This window comes from Echiichthys vipera (genome assembly GCF_963691815.1).
Source record: "Echiichthys vipera genome assembly, chromosome: 13".
Taxonomy (NCBI): domain Eukaryota; kingdom Metazoa; phylum Chordata; class Actinopteri; order Perciformes; family Trachinidae; genus Echiichthys; species Echiichthys vipera.
In genome coordinates this window covers 21,917,671-21,942,174 of record NC_139838.1, presented here as the reverse complement: position 1 = coordinate 21,942,174, position 24,504 = coordinate 21,917,671, and the positions used below count along the sequence as shown (strand labels likewise).

Genomic DNA, 24,504 nt, shown 5'->3' with positions numbered 1-24,504 from the left:
TCTCCCATGAACACAGTTGGATCGTGAACACAAACAATAAGTTTCAGATGCATCAATGCCAGCGCAAGTTAATAAAAAAGAAATTCAGACAGCATACTGTTCCCGTTCCCTCCAAATTAGCCTCTCGACAGGAACAAAACCCTCAGTTCGTTCTTCTTCCTCAGCTTTCTTCACGCGTCAGTGAAGATGCCGCGACGCCAAGTTGTCCTTCATAATAAGATACAAATTAGCACCCAGTCAAATTATTTCCTGTGTCTTTATATTGTCCAACATGCCTGTTTTTTTCCCATAATATGTGGTGTGATGCAGAATGGGCTGTTTGTGGAGCAGCTGAGGCCTTTTTGACGTCTTCATCTAATTATTTGATTGAATGCTTTGATCGCTGCCACGGGCGGCTGCTCAGGAAACACTGTTTTGTGTTTGATGAGGTTTTTTTGCGTCTGTTCTATTCTCACTATGTCGTGTTTGAGCGTGTGCCTCCTTCTTTATTGCTTCCTGTTGTCTTTTTCTTTCCCACTTTTTTCTTACAGTGTAAATTAATCTCAACTTAATGACATCTAATGTCTCAACATTACAAAATAAATATGTCATGCTTTAAATGTAAATGTTAAAGAATACCTTCTGTGAATAATGCTTTGTTTATTAAAACCAAGCCATTAATTAGAGCAGTGTGTGCGAGTTATCGCTCTGGCTGGTGTTTAGCCTTTTTATTTGGCAATAATTCAGTTATAAATGTTGGCAATCCATTAATAATGTGTTTAATGTTTAAGTTTCACATTTTCTAATTAGCTGTCAAATCAGTGATAGAGTTAGTTATACGCAAATGTTGATAAGCTGTTTATAAACTATTTTTGGTCCAGATAAGTAGAAGTAACAAACTGTTGAAATTGTTTGCTTAACAGTTTAAATAAATGACGTTGTCCTTGAAGGGGTACTTCATCTGACAGGGAGATATGTCAGACAAAATATGTCAGTAACTACTGTCCTGATAAACTAGAGAACCATCTAGAAAGAGAAATCAAGTGTCCTGCTGAAGGAGCATCAACAACATTTAAAAGGACCTTTTCTCAAAACCTAAGCCTGTAAATGTTCTCATTCGTCCAGGTCATCGTTATCCTCAAAGCAATTTCAGTCAAAAGCAACTGGACTTGGTTATTTGTCTAGGAAGAAGTTTCACCTCTCATCCAAGTGGCTTCATCAGTTCATGTACGCATCTGACCAGGCTGGGACTGGTCCAGGACCAGGACCAGGACCAGGAGCAGGCTGGGACTGGTCCAGGACCAGGACCAGGCTGGGACTGGTCTAACTAACTGGTGTGGAGATCCAGGTATTTAACCTCTCACAAGGCACTTGGAGCACAAAGCGTCCCAGTGACATCATCGGCCTTGTGAATAGTCCAGTTGCTTTTGACTGAAATTGCTTTGAGGATTCAAAACTTAAGTGAACCATGAATATTTTAGTCATATATTAGTAATAGCAATAATTTTACTTGTATATTAGTATACAACTTACACAGGGTGAGTTATTTGAAAGGGGTAGCCATTATGCATAGGCTATACTTAATGTTCTAAATATCATATTCTACATCTTAATATGTTAAAATCTATGTGCGTCTGTGCAGGTGGACTTTGCCTTCACCGTCTGGCAGAGTTTTCCAGAGCGAATCGTAGGTTACCCCGCACGCAGCCACTTCTGGGACAGCAACAAGGAGCGTTGGGGCTATACCTCCAAATGGACAAACGATTACTCAATGGTGCTGACCGGGGCCGCCATATACCACAGGTACAGTACACGCTTCTGATCTCCCAAACCTGGTTCCAGTACAGCTGTTTACTTACTGTACGCTGTTTCATGGTGCTCTGCTGTTTTTCTCTCATGCTCATTTACGTCTGTTCTGTTCCCCTTCCGTTATACGGGGATCACAGCGCTGCTCTTCTCTGCTCTCCAGTGTTCAGTCGTCTTTCTTTTGATACAACACTTTGATGCAGTGATCTGTAGATTATGAAAGCAAGTGTGATGTTCAGTGTTGCACAGCCTGAGGAAACTAATGTTTTGACACTTGGTATGTTTTATCCCAAAAATGTCAATTTGTCTGCTACACAGCGTTTCATAGTTCCTACATTTACTTTTACTACAGCCCTGTCAGCTTTAATATGGCTCCACTCAGCTGTGATGGGAACAGTCCATTAAGCCGAAGTCAGCCAATCACTGCAGCCGAACGCCTTAATCACTTTCAATAACTCAGTCGTTCAATCCATCCAGGAACTTGAGTAATCAGTCAGGTTTCTACCCAAAGGCTTCAGCCTGGAACATAAAGGTACCTAAAATTTGTGGTGCATTTAAATTAAGTTATCTACGCACATGCACCGCTCTTAAGCCATCTATAACGGTCTGAAACAGTGGGATTAGTCACCTTCACAGTAACACTTTCAGGCAATAATCCAAAAAAAAGATGTTTGTGAGTAAACAGAATTGTTTGGAGTAGAATGTAAATGCAAATCAGTTTCTACTTTAATGTGTGTGAAAAGGAAATTACCAAAATAAAACCTAGGATTGAATCAGGAAACATGATTTTTGATTTGACAGTTTTGTTTTTAAAAGAGTCCTTTAAACAATTACACATCATCAAACCTAACCTGCAAATAACCTTTCACTCTGCTTCTTTTTATTTTTGAATGCTTTCACCCTTTGATTCTTAATAATACGAATAAGAATCAAAAAGTATTGGAAATATTTGCTGTATGCACGATGGTATCATTAGATTAGAGTCATGGTTCTGTCCGTCTGGTGAATGTCTTATATTCACTCTCCTTTCGCCCTGTTTTTGTTCTCTAACAACTCCTGAGGGAAGGTTTTAGGCTGCTAAATGTTCACCAGCTAGCCCCTAACTGTTTTTCGTCTGGTGCTGCAACACTTCTATTATTCTAACTCCTTTCTGTCCTCTCCTGCAGGTATTACCATCACCTGTACACTAACTATTTACCCACGAGTCTGAAGGGCATGGTGGACCAGCTGGCCAACTGCGAAGACATCCTGATGAACTTCCTGGTCTCTGCTGTCACTAAGCTGCCACCCATCAAGGTCACACAGAAGAAACAGTACAAGGAGACAATGATGGGGCAGGTAAGAGCGTACAGATCCCTTCTAAGGCCTGGATCTATGTCATTTTTTTATACCTTATTAGGGTGCTTTTGTGAAAGAGTTGTGACATCAAAAACAAAATAGCTGCCAGTTAAAATAATCGGTTTGCATTGAAGAAGAACACATTACAGGATATGAGTGGACTCGTAACAGTTTTATTAGTACCCACTTTGATTTTATCTTCCCTTTTTATAAATCAGGATTCACGCTGAAGTCAGCGTTGCTTTCTTCCCATCGTCAGTGTGTGTCACGCTCTTTCAGCTGAGAGCGAAACTCTTGCTGCTTTATGAACAACATGAATTATTCTCTTCAAATTCTTCGGGACCCATGGGTAAACAGGACAACCCACTTACTGTACAGCAGAGAGAAACAAAGCCCAGAATAAGAGTCCTGTCAGTTCCTTTGGCTTACGTCAGAGTTTCTAGTCTGGCTCCAGGCTCCCGAATATAGAACATGACTCAGTGGATGATTTATTGAGACACATTAATGCTAGGCGTCCTTCAGTAATGGTTTTCTCTTGTCACAGTGTCTGAACTATTGGTGAATGAAAGAATTTAGATGATTATATTGTCCTCTTTTCATATAACGGGAAACGTCTCTTTCCCACCAGTGATCTAAAGTTGTGGGTGTTGTCTCATTCGATGAACATCACTCTAATTTATCAATTCTAAACAAAAGGTTTATTCATTACTTTTAGTGACGTATTTCATTTTAGGTAGTTAACAATACTTGTCTATAATTATTCCAACTGTTTACTTTCAGCTCTAATGATTTCAAATGTTTATCCATTTTTTTATATGAAGCTAACAATAGCACTTTGTCATTACCTTTAGATAACTTTTAAACTAGTTTAACTGGTTATCCATGACTTTAAGCTTTCTATAACTATTTTTCCATAACCTTTAGCTGGTTTAACTGGTTATCCGTCATTTTTAGCCCCACGGGTCCATGTACCCCGTGGTTTAGAATTACTGATCCAAAGCAATAATTACTCATTGTGATAAAATTAATCTAAAGTTCTTCTTTTGTCTTCTCTCTTCATCTTCATCTTCTTCTTCCTCTTCTTCTTCATTCCCACCAGTCTTCGAGGGCTTCTCGCTGGGCTGATCCAGACCACTTTGCTCAGCGGCAAACCTGCATGAACAAGTTCGCCAGCTGGTTTGGCGCCATGCCGCTGGTCCACTCCCAGATGAGACTGGACCCCGTCCTGTTTAAGGACCAGGTCTCCATTCTCCGCAAGAAATACAGGGACATCGAGAGGCTCTGACAGGATCGGCGCCCCCTCGGGGGAGACCCCACGCAGGGGGAGGCGCGCGAGAGAGACTCTGTGGAGACTAGAAGGAGTAGTAGGACTACAGCAGGATGGACGGGGAGCGACACAGCTCTGTCTTCCACTCAGCACATTGCCAATGACCACAGCAACGCTGCTGCCAGGACTTGATGCGGGAAGGGATGAATCAGAAAGAAGCAGATGGCATTTGGATATGAAAAACACAAATACAAACGGCAAACACAGACAGACAAAGAGGAGTACACAAACTGATGGACATGCCAAACAATACTGTATGTTTTGCAAATGTGCAAACACACAGCACACACTACTGACAACAAGAACTCTTGGATAGAATATTTTTTTGTACAACATGAACAAGGACGACATGGACTTTCCTACTCTCTCGGCACGTGCAGGACAGTAGAAGAGGGAGGCTTTCCACGTTCGCAAACCCGGCAACCCTACCCACCATAAATCTTACTGGTCGCCCCCAGCAACCCACCCCAGTCTGCATCAGGACGTAATTCTGGACTATCGAAAGCCCTGCTTTATATCTAAGGAATCCCTGTTTTTTTTTAGTTGATTTGATTTCTGTACAAATCAGCTCTTTGATGTCACTGTTGACCCTTTCTCCTCTCTGAGAGGTTTGAAATCAGAGCGTCATCAGTTTAATATTTTCATATTCAACGCAGGAAAGGTAAAAAGCTGTGTCCAACCTGTTATTACAGTGGCCTGACAAGATTCTATAGCAAAGGAGCCATTACTTCTGGAAATTTTCAGCTACCAACACACATCCTTGAGCCTAAAAACATCCTGTCTGTCCTATCCTTGGCTCATTCCTTGATGTGCTGATATAGCTTTTATAATGGTCTATCTGCGCCCCTGTTATCATGAAGATAAGTTAGAAAAACATCTCGTTTCATATCCCATTTTGCTCTCATACTCGCCACGGCAGTTGTACTTTTCTCATCTTTTTTTTCACTGGCTTTCATCATCTTCTATTTCCACCTTCAAACTCTCTGTGCTTTGAGTCGTGTGTGTGTGTGTGTGTGCGTGTGTGTATGTGCGGGTGCGCGCGTGTGTGTGTGTGTATGTGTATGTACAGAGCCTTAAAAAACTTAGCTCATCGAACCATCAGCTCAAGCGCAGTACATTTTCCCTCCGTAGGAACGAGGGAAATGAACATTTCTGGATGAAATGGAGCAGAACGTGGCATTCTAACCCAAACTTGTTTTGCCCATTTATTTCTTCCCACATGGTCTCGGGGCACTATTCTTACAGGGAGAAATAGAATAAAATTTCCGACAATAGCAGGTCTTTAGTGACCAGCATCATCTCACAGGAGTGCTTGTAGAGAGCTTTTTAACGCTGAGCGCATCAGTGCCATTCTGACATCGGGGTCTGCCTTTAAAATTGTTTATTGCACATCACTTTGCCTACATCAGTTTGAGATGCCTAGATGCCCCTCATGTTGAAATATTCTAGTCATCTGTCCAATGTGGCTCCCCTGCCATCATGTTTTTGTTTTTTTTCCTGTGATATATCGGAGGACCTCAGAGCCATTATATTGACGAAAGGTTTTCTCCTCCATTTCTCAGGCAGAGATACGTTTTGGCCTCAATTAGGTAAACCTATTTCCTTTGGAGTGCTGTTTTATTCCCAGGGGACAAGCTGTTGATGAAACACTCTCACATTATGGAACATTATGTTGTGGAAGCAATGACCCTCAAACGTGACCTGCTGGATAGCCTTGGGAGGACAGCCCCCCACACCCTCGCCTGCTTTTCCGTTTACTTATAACAGCTCACATCGCCAATCCTATCCACACTAAACCGCCTGACATTTTGCACCTTAAATTACCTTATTGGTATTGGACAACCAGATCAAAATGCTAAAATAACTAGCTAGCTCAACCTTGAATTGATTATTTCGCAGAGATGGGCTGTCTGAGAAAATGGCTGGCTCGCAGCGGAGCTCCAACGCGCTGTCATCAGGGCCGAGAGCACAGGCAGTCCACTCACACACTTAGTTTGCAGACACTTAAATGAAAGCAGCATGCTCAGCCAAAGGGGGTGTGTGTGTGTGTGTGTGTGTGTGTGTGTGTGTGTGTGTGTGTGTGTGTGTGTGTGTGTGTGTGTGTGTGTGTGTGTGTGTGTGTGTGTGTGTGTGTGTGTGTGTGTGTGTGTGTGTGTGTGTGTGTGTGTGTGTGTGTGTGTGTGTGTGTGTGTGTGTGTGTGTGTGTGTGTGTGTGAGAATCATCAATATCAGTGCCACACATTCAATAACTGTTTTACTTTGAGGGTTTTTTTTATTGATTTGTTTTCATTTTGTTACAAATAGTTTATATCAAATGTATTTTAAAGCCTTTACAGTGTCAACAAAGGTATTGTTCATGCAATGGAGCGTCATATCCAACTGCTACCAATTTGAAGCTACTCTGTTTCAGCATATATCAAACTCAGCAGGACTATCATGTTTTTTGTTTTCCTCACGTCATTGCTTTAAATATCATGCTCGTATTTACTTTCTGGGGCTTCAGTTGGGAGTGTTATTTGTTTCATATGGAGTCACAACAGCAAATGTTCACTCATCTACGGTTCTAGGTGAACAAACATACTCCGCACTTGGTCTGCATCTGGTCCCTATTTCATCTTCAGAAACATATTGTTTGAATCCATATCGAGCCTTTTACGTCTGATTGTTTGAATCACTGAATGTGGATCATCTCAACTGCATCCCCCAGCTTTGCAGATAGTTCACGGAAAAAAAGACACCACCCATTTCAAATCCCTGTACATAGGCATATATTTATTTTTGGAGAAAAAAGAAAAAAAGACTCGTGTACGATTTGATATGACGTGGAGAGAACATATGACTGATCCTGCATCGCTGAGGGGAGTTAATGGTATTTATTCAGTTTATTTTCCACACGCTGTGCACATTAATCCATAAAGATGCCGACACACAACTCATATTATGTTTCACTCTGCATCGGTTTTCCAGGGAAACACAACATCACACTTTTTCTCACACAGACTTCCCCAGGAGAGAGAGACAACACTTTCAGAATCATATAGTTGAGTTTTAACTCTATGATTGCATACGCTAGTGATCTGGACTGGGATACACAATCTTGGCTCTCTGCGGGAGTCAAATTGCAAAAGTCCCTATAAAGACTACACCAACTGACACAAGGAAAATAATAAGCAGCTGGGTCCTCTGAACCAGATGGAAATGTTTTCAGATTCTCCCCCTCGTGCATGACAATAATGGGTCCGAGGCTGTGACACAGTTATGTTTAAATTGCCTCTTTCAAAGCACGGTTTCAGGTCAGATCACTTGGCAGCAGAAACTTTCTATCTTTCAGTTGGCGTGCGGCAAAGTACACCGTCGCGTCCACAGCTCTGTCAGCGTGATGGATGTGGTTCAGGCCACCAGGAAAACCTCTGCATCTGCTTAAAAACGCCTCTGTCATGTCTTTCATTTGATCAGGGGGAACATTATGCAAGTTATCATTCTGAGCTTCAAAACAGATGGAAGAAGGTTTACCCAAAACGTGCCAGGCGGTTGGTGTTTATAGTGGCAACGGCTCGTGTGCTGGAAACTAGTCTGTTCTTGATTTGTGCCTTTTTATCAACATGTGAGTTCTTGACATGCCGAGCACCGTCTGTCCCAGATTTGTTATTTCCAGTAGACGGGCAGCAACAACCCTGCCTTCATACACTGGATGAGTCACAGCTTCCATCCCCTTATAACACCCCGTTTAAATCTTTGTGTTTGGACACTGTTGCTAAGGCGACAACGTATGACCACTTCCTGTTTCTGTTTGGGGTTATTTATCAGTGATGTGGCTGTATCACTTCAACAATCGGCAGCATTATCTGTCGATCTGTAAAGACTTCGTCGAGCCCAGCTGTCCTGATGCCTTCTCCTCCCTCCTACCTTGTAATTAACAGAAGACTTTTATAGAGGTCACAAATGAAATAGATAAATGCCAATTTTGTAAGAATGATTTATAAAAAAAAAATAAACTCGTATTTGATGATAACTGCTTCGTCTTGTGCCATTTCTTGGTATGCTGTGTTTCAATGTTTGCTTTTAAAAAACATGCTATACTATGACTTTTTTATGATATTTTGGAAGATATGCCATAATGACTGTTATATTTTGGAAAATCATGCTATACTATGACTTTTTAAATGATATTTCAATCAGGAGGTGTCTTACTGATATCAGTTTTAGATATGAAAGAAAGAATGTATTAGAAATGAATGACAATATTATATAAGATGATTGTGTAAGAGTCTTTGGCGATAAGACTCCATAGAGACATCATGTAAAAGGTGCAGTGAAGCAAAGGGTAGAGCAGGATACCCCCCTGATGGAGTCTAGACCCTGGTGGTGGTGGTGGTGAAGAGATGACAGATGACAGATGAATGTAGTGGAGAAGGAGTCCTGATGATGCTGCAGAAGACTTGGGTGGAGTGGGTTGCCATCGCCTCAGGCCTGGAATGACAGCTGACGCCAGAGAAAGACCACTTTTAAACTTATGACAGTTGCAGCCTGATTGGCTGAGGACATCAAGGAGATCCCTGATAGGTTAGAGAGAAGTGGTAACGCACCCCCAATTAGCTGACAGTTTAATGTCTCTGATGGAGAGACAGAGGGATGGAGATGTGAGACAGGAGGACCAGGGACAGTCTTCCTGTCTGAACTTCCGCTAAGCTACATTTTGGACGACATGCTATACTATGAACCTTTTTTCAGATTTTGGACAAAATGCTGTACAATGACTTTTTTTAATGATATTTTGGACGACATGCTATGACTTTTTTATTATATCAGATTGCTTGATTCGAGCCATAGCTTTTATAAACTATACATATATTACTAATAGTATAGTTTGCAAAAAATGTCAATAAAAAACTCATAGTATGTCACATAAATGTCATAAAAAAGGTTTTTGTATAATTCGTCACAAAAAATCTAATAAAGAAATTAAAAAACAATGCAATTAGTCACTATATGAGGATTCATTTTTTTACGCTGACCCAAGCACATATTACATCAACAGCACATTTTTGTTTGCTTCATCATTTGCGACAGTGTGCGTGGTCAACTCCACAGTCCCTGATAGCTGCCTCAGCTGAATGAGAACACACTACATTTGTACAGTAATAACTTAGCAGTGTCCTTAGAGATAAAATAACCGCCCCTGTATTAGACCACTGAAGAGGGGTTTATTAGTTACTACTCAGAGAATTGATTTCTTTAACACTGCTGAAAGCCTTCCCGCTGCTCCGATGCTGCATCTGGCCTTCTGCGTCTCCCTGAGGACAATGCCCTCCTCATAACACATCTTAGATACGACCCTGGCTTTGCTCTGAATTATTAAACACACCCATATCTGACACCAATATATGCTGGTGCATATCTGTAACCTGACAGTGGTGCCATGTGATTGTGTGTTTGTGTGCACATGAACTCAGATATCTCGTCTTTCATGTTTGTATTGCATGAGGTCCTTTGTGAATCCCTTTCTCTCTCTCTCTCTCAGTGCGTTTTCTTTACAAGTTGACTTTTACGATGTAAAATGTTCCGCTCAGTGTGTGTGTGTGTGTGTGTATTTCGGTCACAAGGAATGTGCATCAAGATTGTTTTCTTATGTTACGTGTCTGCTGACATTCAAGTGCTGCAGGGAGGATGCATTTTTGTGTAGGCCAACCCGTGAGTTAACATCTCCCAGATTCCTTTGACAAAACTCCAATGGGATTTTTTCATTAGATGTTGAATTATTGCAGAAAATAAGCTAAGGTTTATGAGACTTAAACCTTTGTTCAGTAAGATAATCTTCACAAACGAACACCGCTTAATAACAGGTAACGTTGGACTATCAGTGCTACATGACAGCCACGTGACTTCTACGTCACCACAGTTGGCTTCCAACGGATTGATGGTGTTCAGTGTGATGACGTTTGTAGTCTTCAGCCAATTGTTACCCACGCAGATGCATTTTGTGTCATATGACTGCTGTATTGTGGGCAACACAGTGGTGTAGTGGTTAGCGCTGTCGCCGCATAACAAGTAGGTCGTGGGTTCGCATCCCGGCCTGGGCCCTCCCTTCCTAATGATCCGTGTAGTAGAGTGAAATATAATGACTCTGAAGTTGTCTGTCACTGGGATTCTGTCCAGATTGTACCCTGCCCGATGTCAACTGGGATTGGCTCCAGCAACTCCAACCGCGGGATACATGGTTGAAGATGAATGACTGACAAAAATATTAACTGTCTGCAGCTAATCACAGACCTTATTTCAATAATGCAAACACTTTTCTGGGTTTTTAGGACTCTAGACATAGCTGTAATGTAGCTTGAATCCCAGGATTTTTAGATGCTGGATAAATATGGACACAATAAACAAAAGATACACAGACACAGAAAAATCCTTTCTTCAAAACCCGGAAGATTTATAGCAGTTCAGCAGAATCTTAACAAGTCAAGTCCAATCAGAGCAGAGGAACGATGAGTTTACATATCACATCAGATAAAAATCACTATAGTAAGGATAACACTCGTAATTTTGCCACAGTGTTTGTCTTTCTTATTAAAGGTTTTAGGGGCCGTATAAAAGCTTTTTTTAGAGTTCTCACAATTCTGAAACACGGTAGTACTTTAGGATTAAATAGAATATATCGGTGTGTCTCTACAGGCATAAAGCTTCTATTGAGCTACAAATAGATAAAACATAATATATCGACTCTTCAGATTAATTCAGTCATCATGTTGATTGAAATGCAGAATATCGAGGTAGACAGAAAATGTTCTGCCATCGCCCACACTGATGTCACTTCGCTGTGGTGTCAAGCCCTTTCGTCTTCATGTGTCTCCTCACGTTTTATCTTCTCTTGTTTCACGTGGTCTTCAGGGAACGGGGTGATATTGCCATATTCCCAGTTTCTTCTGTAAAGTGCAGCCTCAGCCGGCCTGTGGTACCCTGTCACTCGTCCAGTTAACAACCTAATCTTCCTGTCCATTATTTGTTATAAATGTGTGTGTTTGTGCACATTTTGTACATGATTGTGTGTTTGAGGTGTGTGTATGTGGCTCAGCTCCTGACAGCCAGCATGGAGTTGATCTCCCAGATGAGGTTGCGGAGTTGGTCCATGATCTGCTTCAGCTGCTGGTTTTTCTGCTTCAGCTTCTGCAGTAAAAAATGACAAAAAGGGAAAAAAGTAAAATATAAATGTGTTTGGTTTTTTTTTTTGTCTGCTGAAACAATAAAACTGGAGGTTTACACAAACAAAACAACCAAGAAACATCAAAGAAATTACATTTCAGCAGAAAACAAATAATTCATAGCTTTCAGGATATTAAAGTTGCACATTGTGTAGTACTGGTATTAATAAAAAGTCCCACAGAGCCAGATCTGAGCTGCTACACACTCAACAACTTAACAAGTCGCCCCCCTCCCCCATCAGCTCTACTTAAGCATCACGCTGGTATCAACACAGCACAAACTTCACACTTCCTACACCACTGTTAGGCCTTGTAAAATATAATTTACTTAACCATATTACAGAGGAAAACAGGTTCCAGATGTAATCTTGTGCCTAATGACTGTTGCTGCTGTTGCTGCCGAGAAAATGAACAGGGAGGTTTTTCCCAGCAGGAAATCCTCAGAGAAACACATTTGAAGACTCTGTTTCCTGTCTTCAAATCTAGTATAACTCCAATGCATTGTTGTTGTTATTGTTAAGAAAAGAATTGAAATAAATGTTTTAATGCTTCAATATAAAGTGGAGATTCTCATAACTAATGCCAAATGTGAGTGTGGCAAAAAAACTTACAACAAATTGATCAAACTAAGAACTGTCTGTGTCTTCAGAGCCTGAAATAGCTTATTCCTCTGTGCCAAGGACCTCCATTGTTGTGCAAAAAAATACAAAAAGTACATTAATGTGTCACACTGTCGCACTGACTAACATGTTCCTACATGAGGCCTTAGACACAGCAGTGCTGCACACAGTGACAACGCTAACAAGCGGATGTTTCGCAGGTATGTGTTCTCCATCTTAGTTTAGCGTGTTAGTAAGGCCGGGCCAAAATCGTCTTACCTGCTAGAGGTTCAATCTCGATAACGATATATATACTGTATATCACGATATAGCATGTTTTCGGGTAATTCATTAAATAAGTAGTCTATATGAAGTAGCCATGTGCTAAAGCATATTTTCTATAATCCTGTGTGAATCAATTACTTGACAAAAAATCAAAAGTATTTTCTCATTTGATTAAAAAAAAGTTGTCCAAATGACGTAAATATTTCTGTTCGGAACAGTTCAGCCACTGGGTTTTTGACATTGTGGTATAAACTACATAGAAACATACATACGATAGACGTTTTAGCGACCGATTGGAGGAAACCGGAGAACACCCACGCAGATGTATTTGATGTCATATGACCGGGTTCGCATCCCGGCGAGGCCATCCTTTCTGATGATCTGCGTAATTGCTCTCCGGCTTCCCCCTCAAACACCTGGCGACATGTCATTGGTCTGCAGCTGTCTGTCACTATGTACCCTGCGATAAACTGGCATCCTGTCCAGGTTGTACCTTACCTCACTCCCGATGCCAGCTGAAATTGGCTCCAGCGACCCCGGGATATAACTGGTTGAAGATGAATAAATGCAAACTCATTTCTAAATTTTATTATATTATAATATTTCTGTTCAGAACAGTTCAGCCACTGGGTTTTTGACATTGTGGTATTAACTACATAGAAACATATATACATATATAGATAGACGTTTTTATATTGTTTTGATGATACATGTCGTCTTGACGTCCAGCTCTACGTGTTAGCATGCAAACATTTTCTCATTAGCATTGAAAAGAAAGTACAGCTAATGGTAATGTTATTAGTTTTGCTGGTATTTGGTCCTAAAGCAAAGAATTGGTACATTCATCACCAATCACCGATGAGCCAATGTCATTCTGATGATTCGTCTGGAAAACATGAATGAGTTTTAGTTTAATGGCAGTCCATCCGATAGTTGGTGAGATATTTAGTGGATCGTCTGACCAACATTAACAAACCCACAGCCATGGAGTTAGGGAGACTAAACATTTAATTATATCTGTGACTCATTTCTACAGAGTTACATCGTCAGTAGGAATGAATGGGCCTGGGGTAGAGTGCCAAAGACAGCAGTCAAAGTAGAAAGACGGACCGATGTACTGTTGGTTTTATTCCTTTCATGGGATTTATGACAGTAAAAAACAAAACTAAGATAACACCTGCCTTATCCCTGACAGTTTGTATGGGGTAAGGATTAATGAAAGTTTGAAAGCCGCATTTAACTTATTTCTTTGTATTTCTTCCTCCATCAAACAAGAGACACAGTTTTCCCACCTGCCTATTGACCTCTCCCCAGATACTGAGTATCTGACTTCATCCATCCGAGCCTCTGCTAATCGCTGAGCTAACACATCTGGCCAGCCTCGGGCTTGTACAGTAAATCACAGATCAGCAAACAGCCAATCTCCCCATCAGTCACTGAGCGCTTTGACCGCTGATTGCCTCTGAATGCACCACCAAGATCTCTAAGTCAACAGCTGCCGTCGACTGAAGTATCTCAATGCCTGAGCGTTATACATAAACAAATAATGGCTCCAGAGCTGCTGCTGCTGCTGGAGAGTCAGAATAAAATCAGGTACAGCTGCCAAATGTGTGTCGCCTTTGAACAAGTAACTCGAGCAAAACATCTACATTTGAAGGTTCAGGTAAATTTAGCAACAGCAGTACATCACAGCTACTTACTCAGCTGCTTTTCTTCTGAAAGATAGCCAAAGAGAGAGGGAGCGAGGTGGGATGAGAGCTCACTCACTCAGGAGCTACTGTATCTGCAGTGCAGCGAAATCTATTAAGATTAAATCCATCTCACTCTCTCGGTAACACTCCTTTAGCCATGACTAATTACCAGCCATTTTTGTAGCGCAGATAACACCTTGAGTAATCGATTTCACACAGCTCTCTTAATATCAACTGTTTAGCTGATTGTCCTTGAAGATATTCCAGAGTGGAGCATTTGGAGGCCTTCCAGTCGCTCTCTCCCTCTCTGGGGGGCTCTCACTGCCTCTCAAGCTCTCTCACTCTTTTCTCTCTCCTCTTCCTCCCCCCTTTCTATCTCTCCCTTCGACTTTCACTTCAATTCTGTGTGTGCGTGTGTGTGTGTGTGTGCGTGTATGTGTATGTGTGTGTGTGTGTGCATGTGTGTGTGTATTGCATGGGATATGCCTCATTACCCTGATGAGCAAGCTCTTGAAATAACTCGGTCATTTACTCCGATTAATGAGATGATACCATGAGCCTTTGTAATTTTAGTCAAACACTTTTTACACAACTTTATATATATATATATATATATATATATATAAAGCTTTTAAATAAGATATTTTCATCTTTGTTTTCAAGCGTAACTGCATGGAGCCACTGTAGCTCCATAAAATATAATTCATCTGTAATATTTATTTATTTTTGAATTTTATTGATTTTATTAATTAACAGATTTATTATTTTCATGGCACACGAATAGACAAATAAATGAACAAAAATTAAGGAATAAACAAACATGCAGATTTTATTTGTCTTAATATTTCCATATGTGTTTGTTTATTCTTTTATTTACTCCTCTTTATAGGTCTCCATTAACCTCGTTTTATGTTACATATTTATTATTTTCTGTGGCGCTCTTGTGACTCCGTATCACTGGGCACATTTGGCTTAAAAACACAAAATGAGCTACTCCTGAATTCAGATTCCTACACTGAAATCAACGCCCTGCTTTTTTTTTTTAAACCAGACATGAAATTTCAAATTTTTCACAGTGGAAAAAAGACGAAGGAGGCAGCGAAGCCTTCACGACACGTTCATCATAAAAGGCTTGCTGGCATATCTTGATATATACTTAACAAGACCGCTATTATCACAGAAATTGTTCTGCAACCTCAGGGAGATATAATTCCTCTCTAATCCTTCACACCTATAATGCAATGTTTGGGGGAAAAAAGGGTATACTACAGAGAACAAAGAAGAGAAAAGGAGCTCTGAACCATCTCTTTCTTGTCTCAAGAACAAGCTTTTACACACATACACACACTAAAACACCTCTTGAGGAATACAGCGGATACACTCGCTCATTTCTTGGCCTGCCACTCAGCGGCTCGGCCCCACAATAATGTTTTGATGCCTTTTCAATCCGCAGTAGGCCTCTCCTGACACGCTCTGACACAGCATCGGCCGCGGCAAGGTGGCCAGTCAACAACTCATGAAAGTAAACAAGGAAGCGCTGTCTGAGCTCCTGTCTCCGAAGGCCTCCTGCAGACTGGCAGGCTGCCTACCTGCTTCATATAACCAGGAAATGCTGGCAGACGTCGGCGGACTGGCAGAGGAGAGAGTGGAAAAGCACAGTGACCCGTGATGGAGTTGAAATGGAGATTGCCATGCACAGAGGAGATACAGTTGTGTGTGTACGTGAGTGTGTATCTGAGTGTTTGCAGCCTTGCAAATGTTTATGGTCTGGTGTGTGTGTGTGTGTGTGTGTGTGTGTGTGTGTGTGTGTGTGCGTGTGTGTGTGTGTGTGCGTAAGTCTATGATAATGATGCACTGATTCAATCCAAAGGTATCAGCAACAACACTGACCTCATTAAGTGGAACGACTTTGGCCAGAGTTTTTGGTTTTGTTCTGTTTATTTCCTACACCGAGCTCAAGTTACTGCTGATTAGGGCTGCACTAATTACAATTTTCATTATTGATTAATCTATCAACTATTTGCCCCCAACTATTGTTTTAATTTCTAGTCTCTAGGCTGTAAAAGGAAAAAACAAATTATTCCCCATAATTAATGTCTTCAAACAACTTGTTTCGTCTCACCAACAGCCCAAAACCTAAATATATTAAATTCACAGTAACATAAAAGAGAGAAAAGCATCAAATCCTTACATTTTATCAACAAGAACCAGTGGATTTTAAGAATAATTCTTCAAAAAAATGTTGATAATGACTCATCAGTCCTGTCCTACTGCATATGTTTCAAATAAATGCATTTTAATGTGAAGGCAGTTTTAAACATTTACAGTTAGCTAACGTTGGCTAAGATTCACGAGTTTTTTTTCCCGACTTTTTGTTTGGAAGTTGTTTTGAAACATTGCATGGCATTTTTTATTACATGTTAGTAGGTGTGCACACCTAAGATGTGTGTGTGCAATCAGAGAGCCGGAAGGCAGAAGAAGGTCACGTAAAATGAACAGCGTCCAACTGCAGGAAGCTCTCAGGTGCATGTACAGCACATCTGGGCAGAGGACAAACCAGGGTGAGCCCGTTCTCAAACACAGTTTAGTTACAAGCAAACCAGTCCTTGTAAACAAAAGTCACATGGACTCATAAGTAGTTTGTTTATGGGACAGTTTTTGGCAAACAGTCATCGCAAGAGTGGGGTCGAAAAACAAATCCGATTCCAGTCCCTGTAACTGCAGCTAAGCCTGATGGACACGTCAGAGTAGCTGTAATTTACGGCTGATTAATATCCAGTAAGGACCGATTCTAAAAACAAGTTAGTGTCCCTAGAGTTTGACCTACATTTGTTTAATCTTCCAAGCTTCCAAAACTATGGGTTATCATCCTGAGCTTATGGAGCTGAAAATGAATCAGCAACAATTTTGATAATATAGTAATAATTTAAGTAATTAATAAAGGAAACCCCCAAACATCACCTCATTTCAGCTTCTTAACTGTGATTATCTCCTGCTTTTCTTCAGCTTATATTACAGTAAAGTGAATATATTTGGTCTTGGACTGATATTCCAGACTTGACATATTGTGATGGACATGATTATATTACAGAGTGCAATCTCAATAAACAGAAAATTGGTAATTTTAACAACTGATTTATCATTCGAGTTGTTTTATCAAGCAAAAATGAGAACTTTTCGCTGGTTCAAGCTTCTCAAAAGTGAACATTAGGTCCCCTTAGAGTCCTGGATTTGTTCTGAGTAACATGTTGAGGAGAACTAGAATACATTGTGGTATAACTAAATAGCATCTGCAGCTTTTAACCCGACAGTATCTGATGCTCTGTTCACCACCAACGTTAAAACAACCCCATCTGTTTGGATCTCAGTGATAAAATAATCAGCGATTATAAATAGATGGGTGTTGCATCGTGGAGTAGAGGACAACAGCTCCATCATTAGCTGAAGTCTTTCAGAACAGAAGAATACGGAGAGCTCTGAGCTAACGGGACAGATGATAACTAGTTTGTTTAAATGACACGGATGAAGAGCTGTTACTCCCGTCTCCTCCATCCTTCTCTGCTTCTCCCCGTTTGCCTCTCTCAGACTCTCTTCATCATGCTCCCCTTCTCCCCTACTCATCCAAATCAGATCAAAGCAGTTGTCCTCAGTAGAAGGGTGTAAGACACAAGTTTTTCATCAAAATCTCTCTATTAAAAATCTGCTCCAGTGAAACTTTGCCACAAGAGAAGATCAAACTGCTGTATCTCTGTGTGTCGTTTCAAAACCGAACCTGGCTCAGGCCGAAGAAAGCCCATCCCCCGACCTGAAACCCATTAGTCACAAAATATATTAATATATTCACATTATAGGCCTGTTGGAGACGGCGCTCAATTAAAAGTGAATGGATTTTTGTAACTTCAATACATCACTGCTAGAAAGCCGCTCAGTGACACATCAGATGCAACAACTCTGCCCGACACCGTAATCTGTAAACACTTGGGATTTGTCAAATGTAGGCCAACAAACAACAGGCGTCTTCAGGCTTATCAAGCTTGATAATTGGCATCTCTGTATTAATTAATTCTGTTGCATTATCTCCACATTAAAGCCGATTGGAGTGGTTTTCTTTTGTATCCATGAAACATTATAGAAAAATCAAGCTAATCTTGTTATTATATTATTATATGAATAAGATGAGGTATTCATCTGCTTTTCAGCCGTTTAACCCGTTTTATCTCCAATTAAAAACATGACCACCGTGCTCTCCGAGCACATTAAAAACCCTAGTGTTGCTTTTTGATGAGGAGCTTTAAGATAATGGCAAGGAAGAAATGACTTAGATTAAAATTTACACGCACGCACACGCCCTCACACAACAGGAGGGGAGAGAGGGGGAATATAGCGAGTGGATCGAAGACGTGCCTTCACTCAGGATTCCTCTGCTAATCCGCCCTGTCGCTGACGACTCAAATCGCAGCTTTGACTCCGACGGATCTGGCTGGGAATTACAAGTGTAAGTGTCTGAGAGTAAGGAGAAGGGATTAGAGAGAGGAGAGGAAAGGAGTGGAGGGGAGGGGAGAGGAGAGCAGAGGAGAGGAAGAGGAGAGGAGAGGAGAGGAGAGGAGAGCAGAGGAGAGCAGAGGAGGGGAGGGGAGGGGAGGGGAGGAGAGGAAGAGGAGAGGAGAGGAGAGGAAGAGGAGAGGAGAGGAGAGGCTGAGGAGAGCGGAGGAGAGGAAGAGGAGAGGAGAGGAGAGGAGAGGAATGGATGGTAGGAGAAGAGGAAATATAGAGAATCGAAGAGGTGGGGTAAAGAAGAGAATATAGAGGAGAGGAAATGGAGGAGGAGGAAAGCAAAGGAGGAGAAAAGACAAGAAGAGAGGAGGGAATGTGGAAGAGAGGGGAAGAAAGGAGATGAAAGGAGAAGGAAGTGAAAGGAGAAGAATCATGGAGAGGAAAGGTGAAAAGCTGGAGAAAAGGTGAAAAGAGGAGGGGGAGGAGGAGAAAGCAGAGCAGAAGGATGATAAATAAATGTGGAGATGTAGAGAAGAGGGATAGAGGAGTAGAAGAGCAGAAGAGAAGATGAGAGGAAAGGAGGCAAGGGAGGGAATATGGAAGAGAAGTTAAGAGGTGGAGAGAATAGGGAGGAGAGGAAGTAAAGAGAGCTAAGGGCAGCAAAACAAAGGAAAGGATGGGAGGGAGAAGTGGAAGAAGAGGGGAAGCAAAGATGATAGGAGAGGAGACGAAGAGGTGTGGAGAGGAGGAGTAGAAGAAGGTGAGAGGAGAGAACAGGAGAGAATATGGAGGAGAGGTGAAGAGAGGAGAGGAAGAGGAGAAGAAGGAGAAAGGAGGGGAAGAATAGAGGGATAGAGGAGGAAGATGAGAGGAGTGAAGGGACGAGTTCCAATAGTGTATTAATGTACTTTGCATTACAACAGTCAACACAATAAAGACTCCTCAGTCGGTGACTATTGAGTGATGTTTTCATTCAGATATTTCGAGGTCAGAGGTCAAAGGACCCCTTCGAAAATGGCCATGGCAGTTTTCCCTGAGCCAAAATGTAGCCTAACTTTGGGGCCTTATTTAATTTCTTTGCATCCTTTCCTTCAAGAATCATGAGTGAAAACATCTACATTTCTTTTTATGAATCGATACCAGATCATTCAAAAGAAGATCAATTTTAAAGCAACGTCCATTATGATAAAGTATCTTAAAGAAGAACGAGTCCTTGGAAAAAAGTCAATAAAACGCTATAAAACCCCAATAAAGAGGCGAGAAGAGCATGTGACTGCATCTCCTGTAGCTCGCCTCCTATATCATCACTACCAGAGATGAGGCAGGTTGAAACCTCCATCACCATCCACACTCAATACCCTCAGCTCTACTCTGCCTTATATTTTACATGGTTAACAGAGGCTGAGGCGAAATCCCTCGCTGTCCTCAGGCAGTGAGATGGAGCGTCTTGGCAGGGACTCAGGTCAAACCTAATTAATAAGTGTGACAAAAACTTGGAAAGGAGCCTCCGCTATGAGGAGCGGTGCTTTTCCAGAAACCAGCAATCCCCTAAATTATGCAAAAATTTAAAATGTCCTCAAGGAACTGCAACTCCCTGTTAGACAGAAGAATTAGGACAAATCAACTCCAGGGGCCAACACTTTTAGTAATGAATGTATCTACAGTAACAGCTTAGACAACCAAAACTCTGTAATTCAACCTCGGAAACTACTGTATCCCTGTTCATACAACCCACATAATGGACAACATACCCGGGACATTTCCCTTTTTGAGGGCTGCAACTAACGACTGTTATCATTGTCGATTATGTTCTAGATCAGGGATGTCAAAGTCAAATACACCAGAGCAAACAAACAAACAAACAAATTTGCTACAAGCCGAGGGCCGGACTGGTTCAATGTTTATTAAAACATATTAAAATGTTGCATATAACCTATTGAACCAAGACCTAACACAGTGTACCGTATTTTATTTAATAATTAAATGAATAATCCAATATTTTGTACCGCTCTGTCAGTAATTTCAAGTGAAAACATTTTTCAACAGGCAAACAGCAAAAAATAAAATGTCCTTCAAAAATAAAACGTGTTCCTTAATATCAAGATAAAGACGCACAGCTTTGCGTTTTAACTCCGTGAACATGTGCTCTGCCTCCAACCGAGCTTGAAACATCCTGTTCTCATCGTCCACCTTCCGTTTAGCCATTATTGGGGAGGGTGCTGAAAGATGACATCTGCCTTGAATGCTGATGAATAATGAAGCCGAGGCGACCGACTTGCGGCGCTGCAGTGAGTTTGCGGGCTACCGTTGCATTGTGGGTAATGTAGTTTTGATGCGTGAAAAACACCAGCAGGCGGCTGTGGCGTGGCCTTGACTTTGACACCCATGTTCTAGATGAATCAATTAGTCGATCTATAAAATGTCAGAAAAATGGTGAAAAATGTCAAAACCCAAGATGACGCCCTCTAACGACGTCCACAACTTAAAGATTTTCAGTTTACTGTCATAGAGGAGGAAAGAAACCGGGAAATACTCACATTTAAGAAGCTGGAATTAGATATTTATTTACTTGAAATCTCCCCATCAAAGTCGAAGGAAACATTAAAATTTGTATAAAAAAAATAAAATTTAAAAAAAGCACCAGTGAGTTTGGGGTAAATAAGCTTCTTACTGCTCTGTGCCCTGCCTGGGGAGTCCTGTGACGCTAAGTGGGCCCTGGTTTACCATCTTAGAGTATACCCAAAGGTGCCGGGCAAAGCAGCTTTAATTTGCCTGACATCAGTTAAAAAAGTCTTAATTGACTTTATAAACTTTATGGCCTTTTCTCAACGGGGAGGTTTAAGTGCGAGCGTGCTCCGTGTTTGGCACTGGCTTTCCCAGGAGAATGAAGCCTTTAAAGGGATTTTGAAGGCAGATAAAAGCCTTCTCTTCCAGGGGTGGCAGAAATACAATAGCCATGTTGTCATCCTTGCATACACCTACCAAAGGGGTTCTTTCAATACGTCCTCAGCATTGAGGTGGAAAGCCTGCAGTGTCAGCCGACTGCTGCAGAACGGTTGCTATCGATTTAGCCTTTTAGAGGTATCTGAGGCTAGGCGCCCCCTCGCCCTCTCCTAAGCACTTGAGTCTCCGCCAGGTAGACCCATCGATTGATTCCTTTGTGATTTGGTTCCCAGTGATAATAAATGAGGGGCAAGAAGGTTGGAGCGCTGTTGCTTCAAAACCAAAGAGGGGCAGCCATGCAAGCAACTTAACCATCAGCAAAATTGCACATCAGAGCAGAATCCAAGAAATACAGCTTTGTTTACCGGGAAGGGGCTAAGTGGCATATTAAGAAAATGTGTATTTCACTGCTGAAATCACATTTTGCAGTAATTACCTTTTTTGCAGACCTAAGAAAATACAAGACGCTCGTGTGCCTGAGTGAATATCTAAGTTGATACTTAGTTCAGGAGAGCAAAAGGGTTCATTTGTAAACAGCAGCAGCTTAGCTGCAGCAGCTTGGGGACTGATAAGGAGAAATCACAACCTTCTGGTTTCAAAGTGTGTCGACTGCAAATGCATGATCGCTTAAAGCACGGACGTTTAAACCCACAGTTACAGGTACCAGTCTGGTCAGAAATATTGTGATGTTTGATTTTCTCCATATCACCCAGCCTTAACACCGAGTAAACACATTTCTTCAAAATTTAGTTATTAAAGAGTAGTGACAAATCTACAGTGGCACAATAAAGTATCTGGTATTAAAACACTATTTCCGAGTCCAAATGCTCCATTGAAGAAAACAAGCAACAATGGACGAACCATGTGAGTGTGAACCTTTTACGATCATTTTCATCGATTGGAAAAGGCTAAAATGACAATTCTGTCGTTTAAAACTCAGATATGTTCAAAAAACTGGAAACAGCATTGCTACGTTGTAGAAATATGACGCTTGGACCTGGAAATAGTACTTTGAAAGGGTGTTGCATCAAGATTCTAAAGACCAGTTCCTACATTTGAGCAATAAACTTTACTGTCAAAGATGACAGTAAAAGAAAGTATAAGATGAAATGAAATGAAACTCCTTTCTGGCATTTTTACACTTTTCTTTTGTAATCTTACAATGCTTCTAATAAGCATATGGTACTCTACGATTCAATTCTCATATATTTCTGATAAAAGTCTGACCAATCATTTTATTGGGTCTGAATAAAGGTCAGAGGTCAGGCAGGGAGAAGAGGGCGGGACTTTGGAGGGAGGCAGAGTTGTTTATTTTCAAATTTTTACTAAGTGCTGTGCAACATGCCAGAAAGGTAAGAATGGCTTTAACACTAAACTCTCCCAACAATAAAAACATTATAGTTAGTATATTTAAAACTTAAATTAAGAACAATGAAGGGAAATAGTTAAAATAGTGATTAATAATGAGAGAAACTGATCATTTTCCACTGAAAATGAAAACTACAAGTTGTTCTGTTGAGTATTCGTTTGTAAAATATCTTTAAATTGTTAAAAAAATAAATAAAAAGACAAAAGGAAGGATAAAATGTATAATATGCAGCAATAACACAACTTCTTTTTGCATATCTACCAACATATACCTATACGGTAGCCCCAGTATAACACTGTGAAGTTGATATCAGCCAATACCATCAGCCTACAGATGCATCAGTCGGGCTCGAGGGGGAGTTTCACTGCTACATCAGTCAGCATTAAACAGTGTCAAACAGCTGAGGCTTCCTACTCACTCCGTTTAATTAGAGGTCTTTCCTCTTTGACATCTGCGCTGTTAACTAGCTAGCTTATGGCAGGGGGGCTAAAAGTGAGAGCAGAGCTCAGTCGGAACGGAGCTGCAGAGAGGGAAGGTTTGCTTGGAGGGCTGATTTGCAGACTGGAGCAGATGATGTGTGTGTATATTTGTTCTGCTGTGTGTTTGTATGTACTGTAGGTGTGATCGTGCATGTCTTGTGCACTTGTTATGTGTGAGTGTTGATCTTGAGGCATTTGCAGAGTGATATCCCGCCATCTCAATCTCAGAGCAGACAGGGCGTCTTTCTTTCATCTCTCTCAGATGTCTGTCAGGAGCTCGTATCATCTGAGGCCGAGCTGAACGCTTCCTCTCACGCTCAGAGTAAACATGATTAGGGTTGCAAAACTCCAGGAAGATTCGAGATGGAAAGTTTCCACAGGAATCAACAGCAAATAAGGGGAATAAAATGGAAATAAGGGGTTCCCTCAGGATGTATATACAGATAGGAAAAAAGTAAAATGAATGAACACTGATTAATCAAAACTACAGTTAGCATGATCAACAAACAGCTAGCTAGAAAAAAAATAGCAGAAGTTGTTATGTTATAAACAGCGATTTTGCTTTGGTCTACTATCTGCTGGTTGACTGAATTATGAGAAATATATAATATATTCTCTCCGGTGATGAAATCAAATCTACATTCAAGCATGTCGCCTTCTGGCTCCAACAGTGCAGACGTGTTGGCAGTCGTGTGGGCTGCACATGTGATGGGACAGTGCAATGTGCATACAGAGGGTTTTCATTACACTGAATTCATATTTAATGGGATGCTGGCAAATGATCTGTACACGTGTTGGAAGTGAGCGCTGCTGAATGCAGTCAGCGCATGGCTACAATTCAACTAAATGGGCATACTTTTAACGAAAACATGCTATAAGAGCTAGTTCAATTGAAATTGTGCAGAAATTCCCATTTTCCCCATCTTAACTTCCCAACGATTTTTGTCTGAAAGTGTTCCGACCCTTTCCGACCCTAAACATGATACTTCAAGGTT

General features: G+C 41.1%; 2 protein-coding genes across 2 annotated transcripts in view; one reads left to right on the top strand and one right to left on the bottom strand.

Annotated features, from left to right (window-relative positions):
• Positions 1 to 8,369, top strand: part of ext1b (exostosin glycosyltransferase 1b) — a 123,082-nt gene extending 114,713 nt beyond the window's left edge. The window contains exons 9-11 of the mRNA XM_083925679.1: positions 1,622 to 1,782; positions 2,952 to 3,123; positions 4,223 to 8,369. Coding sequence (XP_083781805.1) covers positions 1,622 to 1,782; positions 2,952 to 3,123; positions 4,223 to 4,408 — 519 coding nt within the window. The 3' untranslated portion in view covers positions 4,409 to 8,369. The remainder of the gene's footprint in view (positions 1 to 1,621; positions 1,783 to 2,951; positions 3,124 to 4,222) is intronic.
• A 2,510-nt stretch (positions 8,370 to 10,879) lies between these two features.
• The window catches only part of med30 (mediator complex subunit 30), a 38,626-nt gene continuing 25,001 nt past the window's right edge, over positions 10,880 to 24,504 (bottom strand). Inside the window, exon 5 of the mRNA XM_083925553.1 lies at positions 10,880 to 11,614. Within this exon, the coding sequence (XP_083781679.1) occupies positions 11,519 to 11,614 (96 nt within the window). The 3' untranslated portion in view covers positions 10,880 to 11,518. The remainder of the gene's footprint in view (positions 11,615 to 24,504) is intronic.